General features: G+C 37.7%; 5 protein-coding genes across 8 annotated transcripts; 1 reads left to right on the forward strand and 4 right to left on the reverse strand.

Moving 5' to 3' along the window:
* Window positions 1-968: 968 nt before the first annotated feature.
* LOC9317867 (leucine-rich repeat receptor-like tyrosine-protein kinase PXC3) lies at window positions 969-4,370 on the forward strand. Of its 2 annotated transcripts, XM_021028374.1 has the most exons (3): window positions 969-2,344; window positions 2,474-3,814; window positions 3,886-4,346. In XM_021028374.1, the coding sequence occupies exons 1-3, from the start codon at window positions 1,468-1,470 to the stop codon at window positions 4,212-4,214; spliced, it is 2,547 nt and encodes an 848-aa protein (XP_020884033.1). In that variant the 5' UTR covers window positions 969-1,467; the 3' UTR covers window positions 4,215-4,346. The 2 variants fall into 2 exon arrangements, with proteins under 2 accessions (XP_020884033.1, XP_020884032.1); XM_021028373.1 differs by having other exon boundaries at window positions 969-3,814; window positions 3,886-4,370.
* A 25-nt stretch (window positions 4,371-4,395) lies between these two features.
* Window positions 4,396-11,331, reverse strand: LOC9316022. Of its 3 annotated transcripts, XM_021028371.1 has the most exons (21): window positions 11,091-11,311; window positions 10,935-10,978; window positions 10,516-10,849; window positions 10,110-10,184; window positions 9,808-9,923; window positions 9,571-9,685; window positions 9,316-9,444; window positions 9,167-9,214; window positions 8,675-8,859; window positions 8,399-8,595; window positions 8,030-8,322; window positions 7,795-7,944; window positions 7,277-7,696; window positions 6,806-6,955; window positions 6,605-6,680; window positions 6,210-6,337; window positions 5,820-6,014; window positions 5,567-5,701; window positions 5,352-5,477; window positions 5,017-5,256; window positions 4,396-4,883 (listed from the first exon to the last, which is right to left on the reverse strand). In XM_021028371.1, exons 3-21 carry the CDS (start codon window positions 10,660-10,662, stop codon window positions 4,719-4,721), a joined length of 3,090 nt encoding a protein of 1,029 aa, XP_020884030.1. In that variant the 5' UTR covers window positions 10,663-10,849; window positions 10,935-10,978; window positions 11,091-11,311; the 3' UTR covers window positions 4,396-4,718. The 3 variants fall into 3 exon arrangements, with proteins under 3 accessions (XP_020884030.1, XP_020884029.1, XP_020884031.1); XM_021028370.1 differs by lacking the exon at window positions 10,935-10,978 and having other exon boundaries at window positions 11,091-11,331; XM_021028372.1 differs by lacking the exons at window positions 10,110-10,184; window positions 10,516-10,849; window positions 10,935-10,978; window positions 11,091-11,311 and having other exon boundaries at window positions 9,803-9,894.
* A 664-nt stretch (window positions 11,332-11,995) lies between these two features.
* LOC9317868 (zinc finger AN1 and C2H2 domain-containing stress-associated protein 11) lies at window positions 11,996-13,876 on the reverse strand. Its single transcript, XM_002881756.2, has 2 exons — window positions 13,512-13,876; window positions 11,996-12,975 (listed from the first exon to the last, which is right to left on the reverse strand). Exons 1-2 carry the CDS (start codon window positions 13,608-13,610, stop codon window positions 12,229-12,231), a joined length of 846 nt encoding a protein of 281 aa, XP_002881802.1. The 5' UTR covers window positions 13,611-13,876; the 3' UTR covers window positions 11,996-12,228.
* Window positions 13,877-14,019: 143 nt separating this feature from the next.
* On the reverse strand, window positions 14,020-15,749 carry LOC9317869 (40S ribosomal protein S2-3). Its single transcript, XM_021028376.1, has 2 exons — window positions 14,938-15,749; window positions 14,020-14,382 (listed from the first exon to the last, which is right to left on the reverse strand). The coding sequence occupies exons 1-2, from the start codon at window positions 15,622-15,624 to the stop codon at window positions 14,221-14,223; spliced, it is 849 nt and encodes a 282-aa protein (XP_020884035.1). The 5' UTR covers window positions 15,625-15,749; the 3' UTR covers window positions 14,020-14,220.
* A 105-nt stretch (window positions 15,750-15,854) lies between these two features.
* Window positions 15,855-18,760, reverse strand: LOC9317870 (polygalacturonase ADPG2). Its single transcript, XM_021028375.1, has 9 exons — window positions 18,007-18,760; window positions 17,774-17,905; window positions 17,514-17,684; window positions 17,365-17,385; window positions 17,060-17,267; window positions 16,829-16,910; window positions 16,626-16,734; window positions 16,427-16,540; window positions 15,855-16,338 (listed from the first exon to the last, which is right to left on the reverse strand). Exons 1-9 carry the CDS (start codon window positions 18,259-18,261, stop codon window positions 16,129-16,131), a joined length of 1,302 nt encoding a protein of 433 aa, XP_020884034.1. The 5' UTR covers window positions 18,262-18,760; the 3' UTR covers window positions 15,855-16,128.
* Window positions 18,761-19,228: the final 468 nt, after the last annotated feature.

A 19,228-nucleotide genomic window follows, 5' to 3' on the forward strand; every position in this document is an offset into this window, starting at 1 on the left:
GTATCGGAAGCAGCTTAAGACACAGCTCTTTAATAAATTGTTGGTATGTTTCTTTTATAATAGGGAATGCAGAACATTAATTATCAGAAAATATACTAATCTCGATGTTTGGGGTAGACATATGATAAAACATGTCTTGTACCAACATTCAAAATTTGACAAATCGTTGATTACATATTGAACATCTTACAACAAAAATGTACGTGTATTTTTTATACTCGATCGGAAATCAATCATATCTATCGATATTAACACACACAGTGTTTCCTGACTATCATTGCAGACGAATAATAATAGTAATAATCATCCACCTCGTGTGATTCTTTAATCTTAGATTCATGACATAAATGTCATCAAAATTTGGTATACTTCAAACATGGATCGTGTTTAAAGTAATCAACAAAACACCAAACGAAAGTAGATTCCCTATTGTCAAACGTAGATTTAAGAGATCAAAGAGAAAACATGTAGGCTACAAATGCTACCTAGTCCCTACGAATAAGAAAAATATTTTATATACAGAAAAATGTCATTATACCACAAATGATAACTGCAAACAGTGTGTAAACTTTGGGAAAATTTTGATTTAAAAAAAAGGTAAAAAAAAAAACGAAGATAGATTTGGAAAATATTTTACCTCTTTGGTATTGAACATTGTGACAGTATCAGTATGGTACAAAAAAAACGTCAGAAGAAAAGAATTATCAAAAACGTACACACTTCATTTTTCTTTAATTATATATATATATATATATATTTTAATTTTGTTATTTCAGAAAAGCAGAAAAAATGTGTCAGAAAGATTTATGCAGCTTTCATTCATTCATCACTTGCACTGTCTCGTGAAGAAAATAAAACTTTTTGTATCAGAAATTAATAATAAATACTTTTTTAAATACGTCAAAAAAAGAAAAGAAAAGAAAAAAATTCCCTCCTTTACAAGTGCGTTTGCTTTGTTTGTGGGGTCTCTCTCTTCGCTCTCTGTGTGTGAAGTGAGAGGATCTTTGTTTGGTTCTGCAATCATAATTTCGTGATATACTAAAAAAAACAAACACAAAATGCATTTTCTTCTGCTCTCTTATACGCATAGACCCTACTCTATGATCAGATTTTCCTTGCTCTCTTCTCTTTGTTCTCTCATGGTTTTTTCTCCCTAAATTTGCTCTCTCCTTTCTCTCTCTAAAGCACACTCACACTCAAAAGCACTTGTCTTTCTTTTTTATCGTCAGAAGTCTAAAGATGGGTTTTGTTCAGAAACAGTTGTTTTGACTTCAAAAACCAGAGCTTTAATCCTGGATTCATGGCGAAAAGAGCAACACTTTTCTTCTCCTCTCTCACTTTCTTGTTTCAATTCGCTTAAAAAATCAATGGTAATTTTGTCAATCAATTGTGTGTGTTTTGGGGGAAGAAGAAGAAGAGCAAGAGTGTGTGATTGATTTGATTTGATTCTACTCTGATTTCTTAAAAATGGCATTTTGGTGCATGTCAATTCTTCTGATTCTTGTTGCGTTTTTATCAAAATCTGAGTTTTGTGAAGCTCAGCTAAGCGATGAAGCCACATTGGTTGCCATTAATAGAGAGCTTGGAGTTCCAGGATGGAGTAGCAATGGCACTGACTATTGTACTTGGGTTGGGCTCAAGTGTGGTCTCAACAACTCTTTTGTTGAAATGCTTGATCTCTCAGGGCTTCAGCTTAGAGGTAATGTCACTCTAATCTCTGACCTCAGAAGCTTAAAGCATCTAGATCTTTCTAGTAACAACTTCAATGGACCAATTCCTGCGTCTTTTGGCAACTTGTCTGAGCTTGAGTTTCTAGATTTGTCTCTAAATCGTTTTGTTGGAGCGATTCCAGTTGAGTTTGGTAAGCTTAGAGGGCTTAAAGCGTTCAACATTTCCAATAACTTGCTTGTGGGAGAGATACCTGATGAGCTTAAGGTTCTAGAGAGGTTAGAGGAGTTTCAAGTCTCTGGAAATGGGTTAAATGGTTCTATACCTCACTGGGTAGGGAATCTGAGCAATCTTAGGGTGTTTACGGCTTATGAGAATGATTTGGTTGGTGAGATACCGAATGGGTTAGGTTCGGTCTCTGAGTTGGAATTGTTGAATCTTCACTCAAATCAGCTTGAGGGGAAGATTCCAAAGGGGGTTTTTGAGAAAGGGAAGCTTAAAGTTTTGGTCTTGACACAGAATAGACTGACCGGTGAACTCCCTGAAGCAGTAGGAATCTGCAGCGGCCTCTCGAGCATTAGAATTGGGAATAACGAGCTTGTGGGAGTCATTCCAAAGACAATCGGAAACATTAGTGGACTTACTTACTTTGAAGCAGACAATAACAATCTTTCAGGTGAGATTGTTGCAGAGTTTTCAAATTGTTCTAACCTCACTCTGCTGAATCTAGCAGCAAATGGGTTCGCTGGAACCATTCCAACAGAGCTTGGTCAGCTCATTAATCTTCAAGAACTTATTCTCTCAGGTAATAGTCTCTTTGGGGAAATCCCGAAGTCGTTTCTTGGAAGTGGAAACCTTAACAAGCTTGATTTGAGTAACAACAGACTCAATGGAACCATCCCAAAGGAACTCTGCATCATGCCGAGGCTTCAGTATTTGCTTCTTGATCAGAATTCCATAAGAGGAGACATACCTCATGAGATTGGAAACTGTGTGAAGCTGCTTCAGCTACAATTGGGTCGAAATTACTTGACGGGAACCATTCCTCCCGAGATTGGTCGCATGAGGAATTTGCAGATAGCACTCAACTTAAGTTTCAACCATCTTCATGGATCATTGCCTCCCGAGTTAGGAAAACTCGACAAGCTCGTGTCATTGGATGTCTCTAACAATTTGCTGACAGGATCCATACCGCAACTACTGAAAGGTATGATGAGTTTGATCGAGGTTAATTTCTCAAACAACCTCTTGAATGGTCCTGTGCCAGTTTTTGTTCCCTTTCAAAAGTCTCCAAATTCGAGCTTTTCGGGAAACAAAGAGCTATGTGGAGCACCATTGAGCTCTTCTTGTGGAAATTCTGAAGATCTTGAACATTTGAGATACAATCACAGAGTCTCCTACAGGATTGTGCTTGCAGTGATTGGTTCTGGTGTGGCTGTCTTTGTATCAGTCACTGTGGTTGTTCTTCTCTTCATGATGAGGGAGAAACAAGAGAAAGCAGCGGCTAAAAACGTTGATGTTGAAGAAAATGTTGAGGATGAGCAACCAGCAATTATAGCGGGAAATGTCTTCCTTGAAAATCTTAAACAAGGAATTGATCTTGATGCAGTTGTGAAAGCAACTATGAAGGAATCGAATAAACTCAGCACGGGAACTTTCAGTTCAGTTTATAAAGCCGTTATGCCTTCGGGGATGATTGTTTCGGTGAAGAAACTCAAGTCTATGGATAGAGCCATAACTCATCATCAGAACAAGATGATCAGAGAACTCGAAAGACTCAGTAAACTTTGCCATGACCATTTGGTTAGACCGATTGGGTTTGTTATATACGAAGATGTTGCTCTCTTGTTGCATCAGCATTTACCTAATGGTAACTTAACTCAGCTGATTCATGAGTCCACCAAGAAACCAGAGTACCAACCTGACTGGCCAATGAGACTGTCCATAGCTGTTGGAGTAGCAGAAGGTTTAGCATTTCTCCACCAAGTCGCCATCATTCACCTCGATGTTTCCTCTAGCAATGTCTTGATAGACTCTGGTTACAAAGCCGTGCTTGGGGAAATCGAAATATCAAAACTTCTAGATCCCTCTAGAGGCACCGCAAGTATTAGCTCAGTTGCAGGCTCCTTTGGCTACATTCCACCAGGTATAAACTCTTAATTTTGTTACCAATAACTCAATAAAAATTCCAACACTTTCCCTTGTTTTATTCCGCAGAGTATGCATACACAATGCAAGTTACTGCACCGGGGAATGTTTACAGCTACGGAGTTGTGTTGCTTGAGATTCTAACCTCAAGAGCGCCGGTGGAGGAAGAGTTTGGTGAAGGAGTAGATTTGGTGAAATGGGTCCATGGAGCTTCAGCGAGAGGAGAAACACCGGAACAGATACTTGATGCCAAGCTTAGCACCGTGTCCTTTGCTTGGAGGAGAGAGATGCTTGCAGCTCTGAAAGTTGCATTGCTTTGCACAGACATCACACCTGCAAAAAGGCCAAAGATGAAGAAAGTAGTTGAAATGCTTCAAGAGGTTAAGCAAATCAAATGAGCAAATGAATGATGATATTTAGTTTCCTTTTGTGACATTCATATACAAAAAAACGCATTCCTATATATGCGAGGTGTATTATTATTATATAGGTTTTCATGATGAATTGACCGCCAATGGTTGATTTACTTATCCAATAACACAAATTATAGATTAGATCATAGAAGAACCAATATACATCTTGTGGGAAACTGTTCAACAAAGCCATTGTTGTAGAATCTTTAGATTACAAGACCACGTGAAAACCAGATGGCCTCTTTCATCTTTTTACACATCACACCAAAAAGAAACAAATGAATTGGATAAAAGAATAAGTGAAAAGAGAAGATAGGAATAAAAACCCTAGGAGGACGACGGAGTAATTCCGATTTATAATGCTAAAGAATCTAAAAAATGTAACTCAAGACTTTGAAAACCAAGCAAACCTAGTTTTGTTAATTTTTTTTGTTTGAGTTCTTTTGACTGGAGTTCAAAGCCAAACAATGGTTTGGATCCTGCCGATGATCAACAGCCAGCAGCTTTAAGGAAGTTGTCGTAAGGGCTTGAGGCTGGTAGTCTAAATGCTTGTGGGTTATTTTGTAGTTCTGCAAAGCACGGTGACTGAATAGTTCCCACTGGTGTTCTTGGCGATTTCATGTCAAAGGAATTCGACAGTAAAGGGACTTCGACCTAAGCAAATTTTTTTAATCAATACAAAAAATGGTTAAACAGTTATATCTTGGAAGATGAAACCGGAGGCTACGATTGGTTTCATTAGATTATCTGAATTCAGTACACAATATAAAAGACAAGGCATACATACCTCAGTATGAAATGTTGGATTGAGCATAGGATGGAAACTTGCGATCTTAATCTCTTCATCATGTTGTCGTGGAGAGCAGTTAACAGAACTCTCATGTCGTAGCTGAGAATTTAAAAGACTCGAGATCTTCTGCTGTTTTCCCATTAACAGATTCTCACAATGAAGTGTCATTTCTTTGTATGAAGCATCAGCTGCAGTATGGAAGGATATTCTACCCACTTGACCTGTTGTCTCAACGACCTTCAAACAAAACAAAAGAAGTACAGTTTATTGTATGTTACTTTTGGTGAAGACTTTGTAATCTAATTACTAGGAAGATGGAACATGTAACTTACAGATTCTAATATCTGATTGACGGTCAGGAGGTCTGGGATTTCAGAAAATGTTACAGGATGATTCTTTGCAACGGTTTCGGTGCCATCTCCAAACTCTTGATCCTCGTGAGAGAAGAGTGCCGCGTCCTGAAGACACAAACACAACATATTTCAATACGATGTTCATCTCGAGATTATCAGAGAAAATTACGGGAAGCAGAAGAACTAGTTACCACCTTTTGAGATTTAACATCTCCAGAATCAACCTGATAGGTTTTTTGGGTATCTTCTAAAAACCGGGTACCAAGTGGACATGCATCATCTGGCATAAATTCTGTGAGCAACTGCTCTCGCATTTTGTCCATTTCAGACTGGAAATAGTTTTACTTTTTGTTAGTTTACTGTGGTTATCAATTTATTTACCAAAATATGGAATGGTAAGCTCGGGTAAAGTAATTTACTTGGGAGGTTGTGACAGGAAATACTTACATTGCACATAGATTCTAAGCTTTTGACGATTTCATAGACAAGGTTTCCTCTGCTATGCTCAGTGGAGAGTGCTATGTTTGAAAGAGTATCTAAAGCTGAAGCATCATCTTTTTCGCATCCATAAGAACCTTTTAGCTGATCTGAATTTATAGCCTTCAACTTGTGGTCGTCAACCAAGTTCAAGAATGGGTCAAGCTGAATGGCAGAACAGGAAGTTAAAGAGAAATGGTAAGTAATTTCTCTTTGTGTATAGATGCTATCATAATAATATAGAGCATATTAGTCTGGGGCGACAATAATGATATTTTTGGCAAATTGAGTTGCGTGAAATAATTCCAAGAGAAACAAAACATCAACATCTCAACATTTTCACTAGAATGATCAACGTACCCTTGGTCCCTGAAGTGTTACTTTTGTGAAATCCGCCAGAGAAAAAAGATTGAATGCTTTTGAGGAAAAAAGAACCATTGATGCAGCCAGTGTAAAGAGTGACCTTCGCCGAGATGGAGGAAGTGGTCCTGCAATAGTAGGAACAAATGACTAAGTTTCTTTAAGAAGATGTTCAAACATAGCTCTCCCTCGTTTCAAACATAATTTCTACACGGACATTTACTTCAGCATATATATCTAGTAGGACATTCCAAGAAACCAAGATATTGTTCTTAATGTGACAAAAAAGAATCCACTGATGATTTTCTTTCATATTGATCATAGATCATGGTTTCCAAACCAAAAACCAAGGATAAATATCTAGCAGGGAGGAGTCAAAACATGTGGAAGCTCACCTCCTTCCATCAAAGAAATATCTCGCAAAGAAAGTGCCATTTGAAAACTTCGAATCAAAGCGTCATGACTTGAGTTCTGAAAGATACAAATTTTGTGACCAGATAATTCATAAGGAGATCTAGTGAGACTTTGCTCATAGGTCATAAAAAAAATAAGAAACACTCAGATGCAGAGGTATTGAGGTATGAAATATATGTTACCTTAACACGAGAGAACAACAATACAAGACTGTAGGTGTTAGCAATCGCCTCATAATTGTCTGGTGTATTTGCCGGAGATATGGACTGTGCCCAGATTGATGAAAGCAAAAGACCTATCTGGTGACTACTTAGCCTTATATGAACAGCATCCTGAGGAGCATATAAGAAATAAAATTAGAGAGTGAAGATTGATCCAAGGTGTACCTAAGAACTGTAAGCATAAATCAAGAATTTCTATATAATTAGAACTGTAGTTAGAGTAGGGCACACAAATTATTGTGGTTTCAAGAGGCTACTTTGTACTCGCTTATTATATATACTGTTGGTCCCATCCTGAAGCTATGTTGAGAGCCTTGGGAGATTTTCGGACTTTAAGTATATATAGGCCTCTAGGGTCACATTTAAGGTCAATAAGAAATGCAATACTCTTCTAGTAAGTTTTTTCACACATAAAAGGTTGCAAGGATGTACCAGCTCAGAGTTTAAAAGATCCACAGAGTTATCTGCTACCGAGGTCACTGGTTGATTCCAAGTGCTATATGCCTGACTGTATGAAGATTTCAATCTGTCAAGGATTTCCCCCGTAGTGCTTCCACATTCTTCCTCAGGCATTCCGTTTTGGCTCTGATCAGAAGTCAGCATCGATGAAAATTTATCCTTCTTCAGCTTCTCGAAAAGGGCTGCTGAAGAGGAAAAGACAGAAGCGGTCCTTGAAAGTGAACGAGGAAGACCCATTCCTTTCTTAAGGTCAGTAGTGGTCGAGGAAGGACGGGGGCAGACTGAGGTTGGTACCAGCACAACAGAAAATATACGGTGGGCGCCAATCCGTGTATTATGATCTGGATGGACCATAGCTTGTAGTAACTGATGGAATAAGGCCTCGGGAAAAGCCTGAAACGAAAAGGGTAATAAAAGCTTAGCAATGTCATGAAAATTGGTCTAAAATCTCACAAAGAAAAGAGACAAACTATATGTTACAGGGAGGTTGCCTTGTTTTGATATTGTAGATTTGGTATAGAGGCTATAATTTGAGCAGTGCGAAAAACAGCAGCAATTGTGGTTCTTGCTACGTCTGTGACAGCGGAGATATTCTCCAACATCAAAGCCATAGCATCTAGAATTGGGCCAGCATCTCCAACCTTAGAAAATTGACAGATCAGCCACATATCTCTTTAGAGAAGAATATATTGAAGAGGAACTTGCTCTGAGAATGATAAAATATACCTTCTTCGTTAGTTGGACGAGGCACTTATCAACAGCTACACTGACCATTCTGATACAGTTTGCTGCGTCAGTTCCAATATTTGCTTCATCTAGAGAAGAATGCATGCATTTTCTCAAGTGCCTCATGAGATCGCTTATTGCGCTGACTATTGCTGCGGAGTGCTCAACTTTTGCATTTTCAGAAAGGGAGGAGGTAACCTCTAAAATGTTGAGCTGCATGCTTGGGTGTTTAAGCACACTTTTATGATCAAGGTGTTTGATCAACATAGACAGTAGAAAGTGTGTTCTTTGCCCTGCAAGAATTCAGAACTATTTCAGAGCACTGATCATGCGGGAAGGGCTGAATGAAAACTATCGTGAGCGTATTACCAGATATTTCCATTAAAAACTGCAGATCCCTTAAAACGGGGAATGCAATCGAATTTTCTGTTGACCATAGACATCCCTCGTCAAAGTAACGGAACAAAGACTCAAGTATACGTCTCATTGTTGTGGCCTCTTCACCTAGCTTGGCCATGTTGTGTAGGCAAACCTTGGACCAAAAGCTAGGGTCCAAGGAATCTTCCCTGCACAACAAAGATATATTAAGGAAGAAAAGAACCCAAATAGGTAAACGTAAACACAACTGACGAGAAAAGAGATTACATTTTCACATTTAGTTCACCCTTGTCATTCACAACCGTTCTCCAAGAAGGAACATTTATGAGGGAATCTGCATAAGCTACATGACCTTCGTTTTTCAAGACTTCATCCACCCATTTTCTGCCACTATCATTAGCATTTGTAAGTATTTTGGGGTGGCCATAATTTTCCAAGACTGCTGAGACAACCTGCCATGCAAGTATTGAATTTATCAGTTAACATATACTAACATGTACTACCTAAAACTCTACTAAGGTACAATTCTAGCAATACGATCCCAACTCCCAGTTCTACGTAAAGTAACAACGACTGGTAGATTGCCATGGTATTTCAAGACATTTTGGAAGGAAATTCATCAGAGTATTCCTCCCTTTATCTATTGTTAGATACCACAAATCAATTGATTTCTATGAAGAATAGCAGATCAGAATATATAGGAACCCGGAAACCCAAGAATACCTGTGAAGAAAACAAAGGAACCTGAGAGTTACTTACATTGTCAAAGTCGCTGGGAATATGAGAGTATTCACCCATCAGCCAAATCTGGAAATAGATAAACGGACCATAATGCATCAGAAGATACTTAGAGATTTACAATAATGAAGAATAGTATCTACAGAAATATAACAACATAACCGAATTACCATTGCTGAAAGGGCTTGAAGTCCTGCGGCACGCAGGCTCCGCGACCTATCATCATCCCCACCTTCCAGTCCTAATTGGCACAGCTTTGGGAGAAAGCCTTCCAAGTTAAACAGGGAACTGCCATCCTTCTGAAAATTTTGGTAGCATGAATATATCATGCTATTTCATTATTTTGTATGTCCTTAACCATACTATCAGATAGCACCCTGACATGTGGCTACAAGATAATTATATCAAATATGTAAGAAGCTGACCTGATTAATTACAAATTCGAAAAGAGACTGACACCCAACTATTTGCATTTCATCTTGTCGAGTTTGATCCAAAAGAGCTTGCACCGTCCTTAGGAAACCACTAGAAAAAAGAGGTCTGAAAAAATAACAAAGAAAAACAATCAAGTTACCTATACATGCCGGAATACTCTTGCTCCCATTGGACATAAGAGAACATATGAATTGTTTGTTAAGAAAGCAAAAGAAGGATGACCTCACATTTGCTCCTTACAAGTGACCAGAAGCCTTCTGTAAATACACATGGCTATCTTTGCCGAGTGGAAATTCTCATTCCTCAGTTCCTTGTAACATTTTTGTTCCAGAGAATCTGATATCTGGAGAATCGTAAATTTCAACAACAGAAAACTAAATTTGGGAACAAGGAAATCTGAAAACGTTGCTACAAAGAGTAATCTGACTCAAATATGAACTTAGAAATGCCAAGGAATTGCTAATATTCCAGTCCAGCCCAAGATTTGTAAGAATTAATGTGCCTAGACTTGGCACTGGATAAATTATACCTTTGGCATACGCACAGCGTTCTTTGCAGCATATTCACATAATTTTCCAATCTTTCGATCATTTATGCCTTCCTCCTGCAGAAATCAAAAGCAGTAATAAATTAAACCAACCCACCTAGATAACCAAGAGGGAAGCTCCAGTTTTCTATTATAGTACCAAAGAACATAGTGTCTCATTCACTAGATAACAACTCAAAGAGAAATGAAATGCTGATCGACAAACTTTAACATAGTAAAGGGAAAGCATGGAAGAGTAAAAACAAAAATTTCTGCCACTCCGGAAAAATTAGAAACACAGATTAAATAACAGTTAAGTAGGAACTTGTCGAAGGAAATCAAAATCCAACTTCCATAGACTACAAGAAGCAACAAGTCAACATAAGTATGAAAATGGCTAGATACGAACCTGATTACGAGGAAAAATATCAGCAATGAGCTTCTTGTACCTCTTCACAGGCTGTCTAGATCTTGCACGAAGCGCAGGGCAAAGAATGCAAAGGCTACCACAAACAGGCAAAACTTGCCTCGAGATTACACCCGAGACTGAGCTCATTTCTACTACTCAGATAAAAAAAACCACTGATCAATCAATATTCCTCAAAATCCTGTTGAATCTATTAACTAACGTGTAATCCTCCGTCCCTCTTGATCCACCGAAAAAGCCCTAGAGCTTCCTCGGGCAAGAAGGAAAACAGAGCTCGATGATTAAACGAGGCACTCCTTAAAACTCAAACCTTCGCCTGAAATATCCAAAAATTTCAAAAATTCAAAAACGACTAACATTTATTTATCTGAGAACGTACATAAAATTGCTCAAAACGAAACCAATTCATTTTACAATCCGCCGAAAACGATTTCCCCAAAAAAGTCTGCAAAATCATCACATCCCGAGAAATCAATGATTTAACAAACCCAGATGACATAAAACCCAGATTGATCAGAAACTTCAACGTAATGCTGCAAGAAGGAAAATCAATTTACCTCAGATCAAAGCACAAATAAGCCAACCGGTAACTGAAAATTGATCGGCGACGCACCAGAAAACTCGAAACCCTCTCTCTCTCTCTCTCTGAGAGAACGGAGATTGTTTCTCTCAGTGGAATTTAGTCGCCGGATCGTCCGGCGAAGCTTTGAGCTCTGATATTTTTTCTCCTATCAGAAACGTTTTCAACGGCACGACGCGGGTTCCACCTTCTGCCGTTTCGTTGCTACTTCATTTTTATTTTTTTATTTTCTTTTAAAACACCTTGAGATAATAATCTCTTAATCTCAGCCGTCGGATGCGAATATAAGCGGCTTTGATTATAAACGTATTATTTTTTCCTTCTTTGTTGAACATTGTTGAGGTAGTTATTGCATTTTGGCCAGCTCATACACTGCAAATAAAGCAAATAACTCTTTAAATTATTCTATAATTAGTTAATTACTTACTCACACGGTGTGTGTGAGCATGATGTGGAAAACATTTATACACTCTAGAAAATAAATAAAATTATTTGGAGATTTGTATCTTTTAATTCCTTGATTATAAGAACTTATCCACACTTCAATAAAGTCACATTGTTTTTTAAAAGCCAAATGTTAGATTAGGCCGGTATTAGTGTTTAAATAAAATTAAATCGAATTCTTTCGACAAGAACACGTTTTATATTTAAGAGAAAAAGTACTGATACATTCAATTCATTAAGGTTTATTGCACCGTTAAGTTAGCTGCAACTTATCATTAACGTCGTTAACTGCACATGACGTTCACGTGGGGCCGGCAATCTGTTTTTCTTTTTTTTTTTTTACCGCGGAAAGCGGGTAAATTTCCCGCGAAGAACTCGCCAGTGATAACCATTTACGGTCTTACCCTTTCTTAACGGACTTAACCACATTGGTCGCCGTTGAATTTCTTATAATTTGTTCATTGAAAAAACCATACCACCCAACAAAAGCCCAAAGGCCTAGGCCCAAGGATATGATAACATTAGTCTACATTTCTGGACATGAGTCCATGAATTTTCAAAGAATGTGATTTTTCTGCTTGTTTAAAACCAGTAAAATGAAAAACATACAAAGATGTTTGAGTACTGTCACAAGAAATGTTGTGCTGTGTGGCTTGTGAACGCCTATGTTCCTATGCTTTAGAAGTACCTCGGTGATCTCTTTCGATATGATTCACAAGATCTACTGGATCGCGGAATCCTCTGCTACATTTAGGGCAGACATCGACTGTGACATTGCCATGATTCTGCTTCCTGTTCCTCTCATGTGTTTTCTCTACATGTTCCACAAGAGTAGTAACCGAAGAGAATTTCGCACCGCACTGTGGACACACCTCCACGATACCATCACTGCTGCTGCTCAAAAACTGTAGCTTCTGGCTAATGTCGTTACCGAGTCTGCTAATCCCTGCTTCTGCTGAAGATAGAAGATTGGACCATCTCGAAGAAGAAGAAGATGATGAAGTTGATGCATGAGCTTTGGTGGGTCTTGTTGTCTTAGCTTCTTTTCTGCTGCTACTACTACTACTACTCAAGAAACCCATGAATGGGAGTTTTCTTGGTCCAGGGCAAGTGTGATCAGGTCCAAAACGGTGTTTTAAGCAGTGATCAATATTGCAATCTCGGCACTTGATGGTGTTGGAGAATGTTAGTTGCTCCTTGCATCTTGGAACCGGACATTTCTTCTTCTTGGTGGCTTTTTCATAGTTTGATGGGTCACAATCAGTGTTGACATGTTTCTCCCATGTTATATTTGGGTCTTCGTTTGGGTTTAACCGGACTCCTTTCGCACAGAGCGGGCAGATAACCACGGTTACATCTTCTCTGTCGCCTTTTGGACAACTATGTTTCATATAGCTTCGATGATCCAAACAAAACACCTGTAAAAAACTCCAAACCAAAGAAACATTGTGACACTATTCAGAGAAAACCAGAGCGAGAACACAAGTCAAAAACAAAATTCAAATCGCCAACAGTCAACGGATCCAGCAGAAACATGAGAACAAACAACCGAACCAAGAAAGTAGACAAGAATCATTGTATGAATTTCGAGCAGAGTTGTCTTAAATCAAGAAAGCAGTAAAGAATCATCACAGATTCGAGAAGAATGAGCAGAATATTTCTGAGTCAAAAGAAAACAGACAAGAATCAAGAAATGGGACACCAAATGTTGAAGAACTCTACTTCAATCGACATGACAACATAAATTGCTAAAATGACGATAATTAAGCTGCACTTGTCAGTTAACTTAACACCTAACGATAACCAAAAGGATTCCAGTGATAAATTCGATATTCGAGACTTGAAATCAAATCTGATCCCAGAGATATGGGATTCAATCAGAGTCAAACACAATCCACGAAAAACATAAAAATCGAGTCTTTGCATGTGAATACAAACAGAGAGATAAAGGGACCTGGAGGCAACGGTCGCAGGTGAAAGGCAAGAAATCGATTTGCTTGCAAACATCGACGGAGCAGTGTTTCCCCAGATCTGGAAATTCCGGTGTTCCCATTCGAATTCGAACAACAATTCCGACCAAAATAATTGAAATCAATTCTAGGGAGAAACTCCGGGGAAAACAAAAGAAATCAGATTCCGCGAATCTAGATGAGCTGAAATATCGCAGAAGCCGTAAAAGTGAGAGCTTTCAAATATGTGGGAAATGTCAAACTGATTTCTTCTTCAATATTCAAAGTCTTTCTCTTTTATCTATCTCACAACCATCAGTTTTAAAAAGTCAAAACTTTAGACATTTTTACGAAAGTTAACTTTTTAAGTTTCCAAGAATCAGAACATGTTAGCGAACGTTCTTCATCATAATGGTTCGTCAATGGAACATGTTAAATCCAACAAAGCTTTATCATAAACCAAGATTGTAAAGGTAGATATAATTGTGAAAATTAAGTTGGCACCAAACAAACTGGAATGAACTTTTCTCAACATAAGAAAAAGCAAAGCTAGAACATTAAGATCCATAATTAAAAAACTGAGCAAAAATAAAGTAGTTTGGAAGAGATGAAAACATAAGGTGCACAATCCAGCAACATATACTACCAAAGGTTCAACCAAAATTAACTCATGAAGGATGATAATCCAAAAAGAACACAAGGTGGGAGCATTGTTTAAGCTTGGTCTTCAACCAAAGTCTCGGTTTTGCTGCTCGGAAGAGCCTTAGACGCCAAGAAATCAGTGTACTCTTGGTATGGTGATTTAGAGAACCTCGTCTCTTTCCAGAACTCTGGGGTAAGGAATCCATAAGTCTTCTGAAGGCAATCGAATGTAGCCTGCAATAATATAACCAACATCATGAAAACAATTTTTCATATTCAAGATACAAAACTCCCAATTTTAGCAAGAAAACAAATAGCATCATAAGAAGACTCATTACAGATTTGACTACCAAACTTCCAGAAATAACTTAGAGAGTAAAATACAAACAGAGTCAAGTATCATCAATCAATATGATACACTACCAACAAATAAAGACAAGCCAAACTGAATCTACTCTTCATTTGCTAGATACAATGTTTTCTACTGCTTCAGAAATTAGCCATAAAAATGATACAAAGGGATCATTCAATACAGCTTAAGAGAATCACTAGACCAAAGAGAAACACTTTCTATCTTTACTTCCATCAATAGACCTATAAAAACATTTCCAGAGATATTTCATCAAATAAGGATGGAAGTCAGTTTTTATGGACTCCTGGAACTACTTTTGTAGCAATTACCGTACTAAAATGACAGGAAATGATCAAATTTCACAAGCAATTACCAGAAACCACTCAAAAGCAAACGAAACTCATGTATAGGTAACTAAAAGGGAAGAAAGAACAAACCTTGACGAAGTTTCCGAGAGTTTTGGTAGATCCCCTGGAGGAAGTGAAAACATCATCAATTCCAGCGAATTGAAGAACCTTCTTAGGAACTCGAGCAGCCACAATACCCGCACCTCTAGGAGCAGGAACCATCCTCACTGTCACAGATCCACACTTACCAGTCACCTTGCAAGGAACCGTATGTGGCTTCCCAATCTTGTTACCCCAGTAACCTCTCCTCACTGGAACAACAGACAACTTAGCGAGAATAATCGCTCCTCTAATCGCCGTAGCAACTTCCTTAGAGCATTTCACTCCCAATCCAACATGACCATTACCATCTCCAACGACAACAAAGGCCTTGAATCTAGTCCTTTGACCAGCTCTGGTTTGCTTCTGAACCGGCATGATCTTCATCACCTCATCCTTCAATGTTGGACCGATGAGCATATCAATGATCTGATACTCCTTGACCGGGAGTGAATGAAGATAGATCTGCTCTATCTGCTTGATTCTACCGTCCGCCACGAGACGACCAAGCTTGGTCACTGGAACCCATTTCTCTTCTTCACTGGTACGGCCTCCACGTCGACCACGGCCTCCACGTCCACGGCCTCCACGATCTCCACGGCCTCCTCCGAATCCACGTCCGTGACCACCACGTTCTCCACCACGCTCAACACCACGTTCTCCACCACGTTCCGCCATTTTCGAAGAGTTTAAGAGCTGCTGAATCGGTTTCGATGTGTTGCGTTCTGTGAGAAAGAGAAAACCCTAGTTGCGGCAAATTGTGATATATATTGCTCCAGCTGCTACAATAAGGATTTTTAGGGTTTCTAAAGGCCTTGTTGGGTATGTTTGGTAACTTAAATAGCGAAGTGGGCTTTAATGGGCCTCATATTCTAATCAGAGAACAATAATACCATAAGGTCCATAACATTTTAAAGAATGTAATCCTTTTTATTCATTAAACTATTTAGATAAACAATTTACAATAGTATGTAAGAATACAAATAAAACTACAAATCTCACGAACATTGTTTATATATGTATTCCTATACTATACTAGAAGTAAGTATCTATAAATCATATTTTTGTATCTATTCGTATATATATATATATATATCATATTTTTGTATCTATTCGTATATATATATATATATATATATGTCTATCTATGTATGTGTTTGATAGATCTAAATATCTAATTAATTAAGTGGAGTTGCATTGAGGGAATACAGCTCCTTTATCAACCACATTGGCATTGGTGCAAGTTGCTTTCCCTCCTTTAATGTTCACTTTGTCAAGCACAATTCCTAGGCATGGATAGTTCTTGCTGCAGTTAAACGTTATTGCCTTGTCCGACGCGCTAGTGCCGCTAATGTTTCGGTACACCACGTTCTTCACTTGGACCGCGGATTGCTGAAAATATGTACTAATGATTAGATCCAAATATATTTATTACCATGATGATGGAGTATTTGGAAGATTTGATCAGATTGCAGTGAACCTGTGAAGTGCATTTGCTCTTGTCGCAGTAGTCTTGGTCAATTATGATCGGATTCTTCACATTTTCCATCTGAATGTTTTGAAATATAATATTGCTAGCAGTTCCTGACCCTCCCTAATGAATTGAAAAATCAATTAATAAAACGGGGAAAATTTAGAGAGTTTAGTTAAAATTGAAGGGCTAGTTTGTGAATTTTCACCTGGTAAGTTTTGATTCTTACTCCATTGTCTGTACCGGAAAGCTTTGCACCATCCACAGTCACGCCTGAGACAAAAGCCTTTGAATTGTCATCTCCAAGGCTCCCAATACTGTTAAATATCAAATTTTCTTAATTAGTATTGGAAGATTAATTAATTATGATAGAAACCTTTTGGTATATTACTAAAAACAATGATTTGATACCTGATACCGTGACCAGGACCGCAAGTTATATCATTGATTTGAACATTTTGTGATCCACTTTCAATAGATATGCAATCATCACCTATTCAGAAAAACAACCATTAAACTCCTATTAGATCAATCTCCATAAATTATTATATAAAGCCTTAAAATTCAGCTCTCTTGGCAGGCAAGCAACCTTTTTTTAGTCACGGACAAAACAAAGAAAAACAGATGTTAATATATACTAACCTGTTCCTATGATGGAGTCGGAGACTCGAATGTTTTGGGTGTTAGTGATATGAATACCATCGGTGTTAGGACTATCCGCAGGCGCAGTTACCACGACATTAGAGACCTGAACGTTGGAGGATTTTTCAATCGAAATCTGAATCTGCTGTGCATTTCTCACCCTCAGATTTTCCACTATCAGACTTTTCGAGTTGTAGAAAGTAAGAGCCTGAATGTAAAAAAAAATATATACGTAAAACACTTGTCCAATTATAATCAAAGCCATCAACATTATTTTTTGATATATCATATTTGTTTCAACGTACCGTTGGGGCTTTTGTGCATGGCTGCATATACAAAACAAAAAAAAAAAAAAAAAAAGAGAGTGTCAATATCTGCAATAACTCAATATTCAAAGATTATTTGTAGATGTATATTAATTAAAGAGAACATTTACAATTTTACATATACCCACCTTAGCTTTGTTCCGTTTGCATGAGTTTTGCCACCACGTTTCGCCGTTTCCGTCCACAACCCCAGTGCCGCCGCCATCGACTGATAGACTGTTAACGCCGTCAAACATTATCCATTTGCTGATATCTTTGTAATCCGTTCGCTTTTGAGATGCGGATAACGTTCCGAACATCTGCCGTTCCATCGACCAAACGCTCGTTTCAAAATCCACACATATATATTATCGTTTTTAAATAACAAAATAACAATTTTTGTAATTACCTGAACGGTAATGATAGAACTGCATGGACCAGTTAATTGAATAGACTTAAGGAAATAAGTATTCCCTTTAGGAACTAGGAGATTAACAGCTCCATTTGAAGAACATGCTTTCTTCCACGCATTCACGAACGCCTAATCAATGCATGCATGCATGGATCATTAGTACTAAAACAGTTTTATAATTAATTATACGATAAAATAAAATAGAAACATTTTAATGTGTATATATTCACCTGCGTGTCATCGGTTTTTCCATCTCCTTTAGCTCCATAATCAGAAACACTAACTGTGGTTGGAGTCCGCAAAGAGGCTCTTACAAAACTTCTCAAGCCCGTGATGTCCTGTTTTCGATTGATTAAGCTATCGGATTTGAACCTTTTATAAGAATGATCATATCCATTAGGGCTGATTCTTGAACCTTTGCACCATGAGAACATCAAAAGAGCCCATAATAGGAAAACGGTAACAAGTTTGGAACAACGGGCCATTGGTAAGGAAATGTGTTTTTTTTTTTTTTTTGGTTGGGAAAGGAATGCGTGTCGTTTTCGGGCAGGGGTGGAAAATGTTTGATGTTTGTGATTCTTGTCTTTGTGTTGCTTTGTTTTTGAAATTGGAGAGTGTGGACGTACGTGTATTTATAGGCAAATCAAAAGGGACGTTAAAAGTTAGGTTTCTTGAGCTTGAATGAGTTCGACGTATGGAGTGAAATTGAGATTGTCACGGAAACACTACTTTAGGCATCTATAATTTTATTTTATCTTATTTTCTTCCTTTAGAGTTTCATATTTTAATCCTCTCTCTATCTCTACCGTTTAATTGATTTATTTAAAAATTTAGTTGTCTCTTAGCGAGACCATGCTTATCGTAATTTCTGCAAGAAACATCGCTTATGGATTTAAGGTAGTGAAGTTTTTTTTTCCTTTTCTTATTTAATCTAGTCTCAGCTCGATTATTTATTGGTTAGACTGACTAAAGTCACTATAAATGTGGACTTTTTCCCCAATAAATTATGTATGAAAATGGTTATATATACAGTCCTGTATATATATATATATATTACATTATGATATACATATATTTGTGATTTTAAAATCTTCAAACATGTATTTATGCCGTACATGTATCTCAAATTTACGTGAGAAATAATTAACATGCATACGTGAGCTATATAACAACATACTACGAAAGAAGCACGTTTTCGTTAAGAAATAGTCGTAATTTCGTGTATTACAGATATAATGCGTTATTTCAGTAAAGAAAAACCGAACTTGTATGTTCGTGAAGGTTCGGTTGAAATGGCGATAACTACCTTTCACGTGACCGCCGCCCTTTCTTCCTTCTTCGTCACATTGCTTATTGTAAAGAACGAAATTTGGGGTTTATATATGGTCAAAAATATCCACGTCATATTAGACCTTTTGTTTTGTTTTTAACAGCAAATCAATTTTATTATAT

The sequence above is a fragment of the Arabidopsis lyrata genome (genome assembly GCF_000004255.2).
Source record: "Arabidopsis lyrata subsp. lyrata unplaced genomic scaffold ARALYscaffold_4, whole genome shotgun sequence".
Taxonomy (NCBI): Eukaryota; Viridiplantae; Streptophyta; class Magnoliopsida; order Brassicales; family Brassicaceae; genus Arabidopsis; species Arabidopsis lyrata.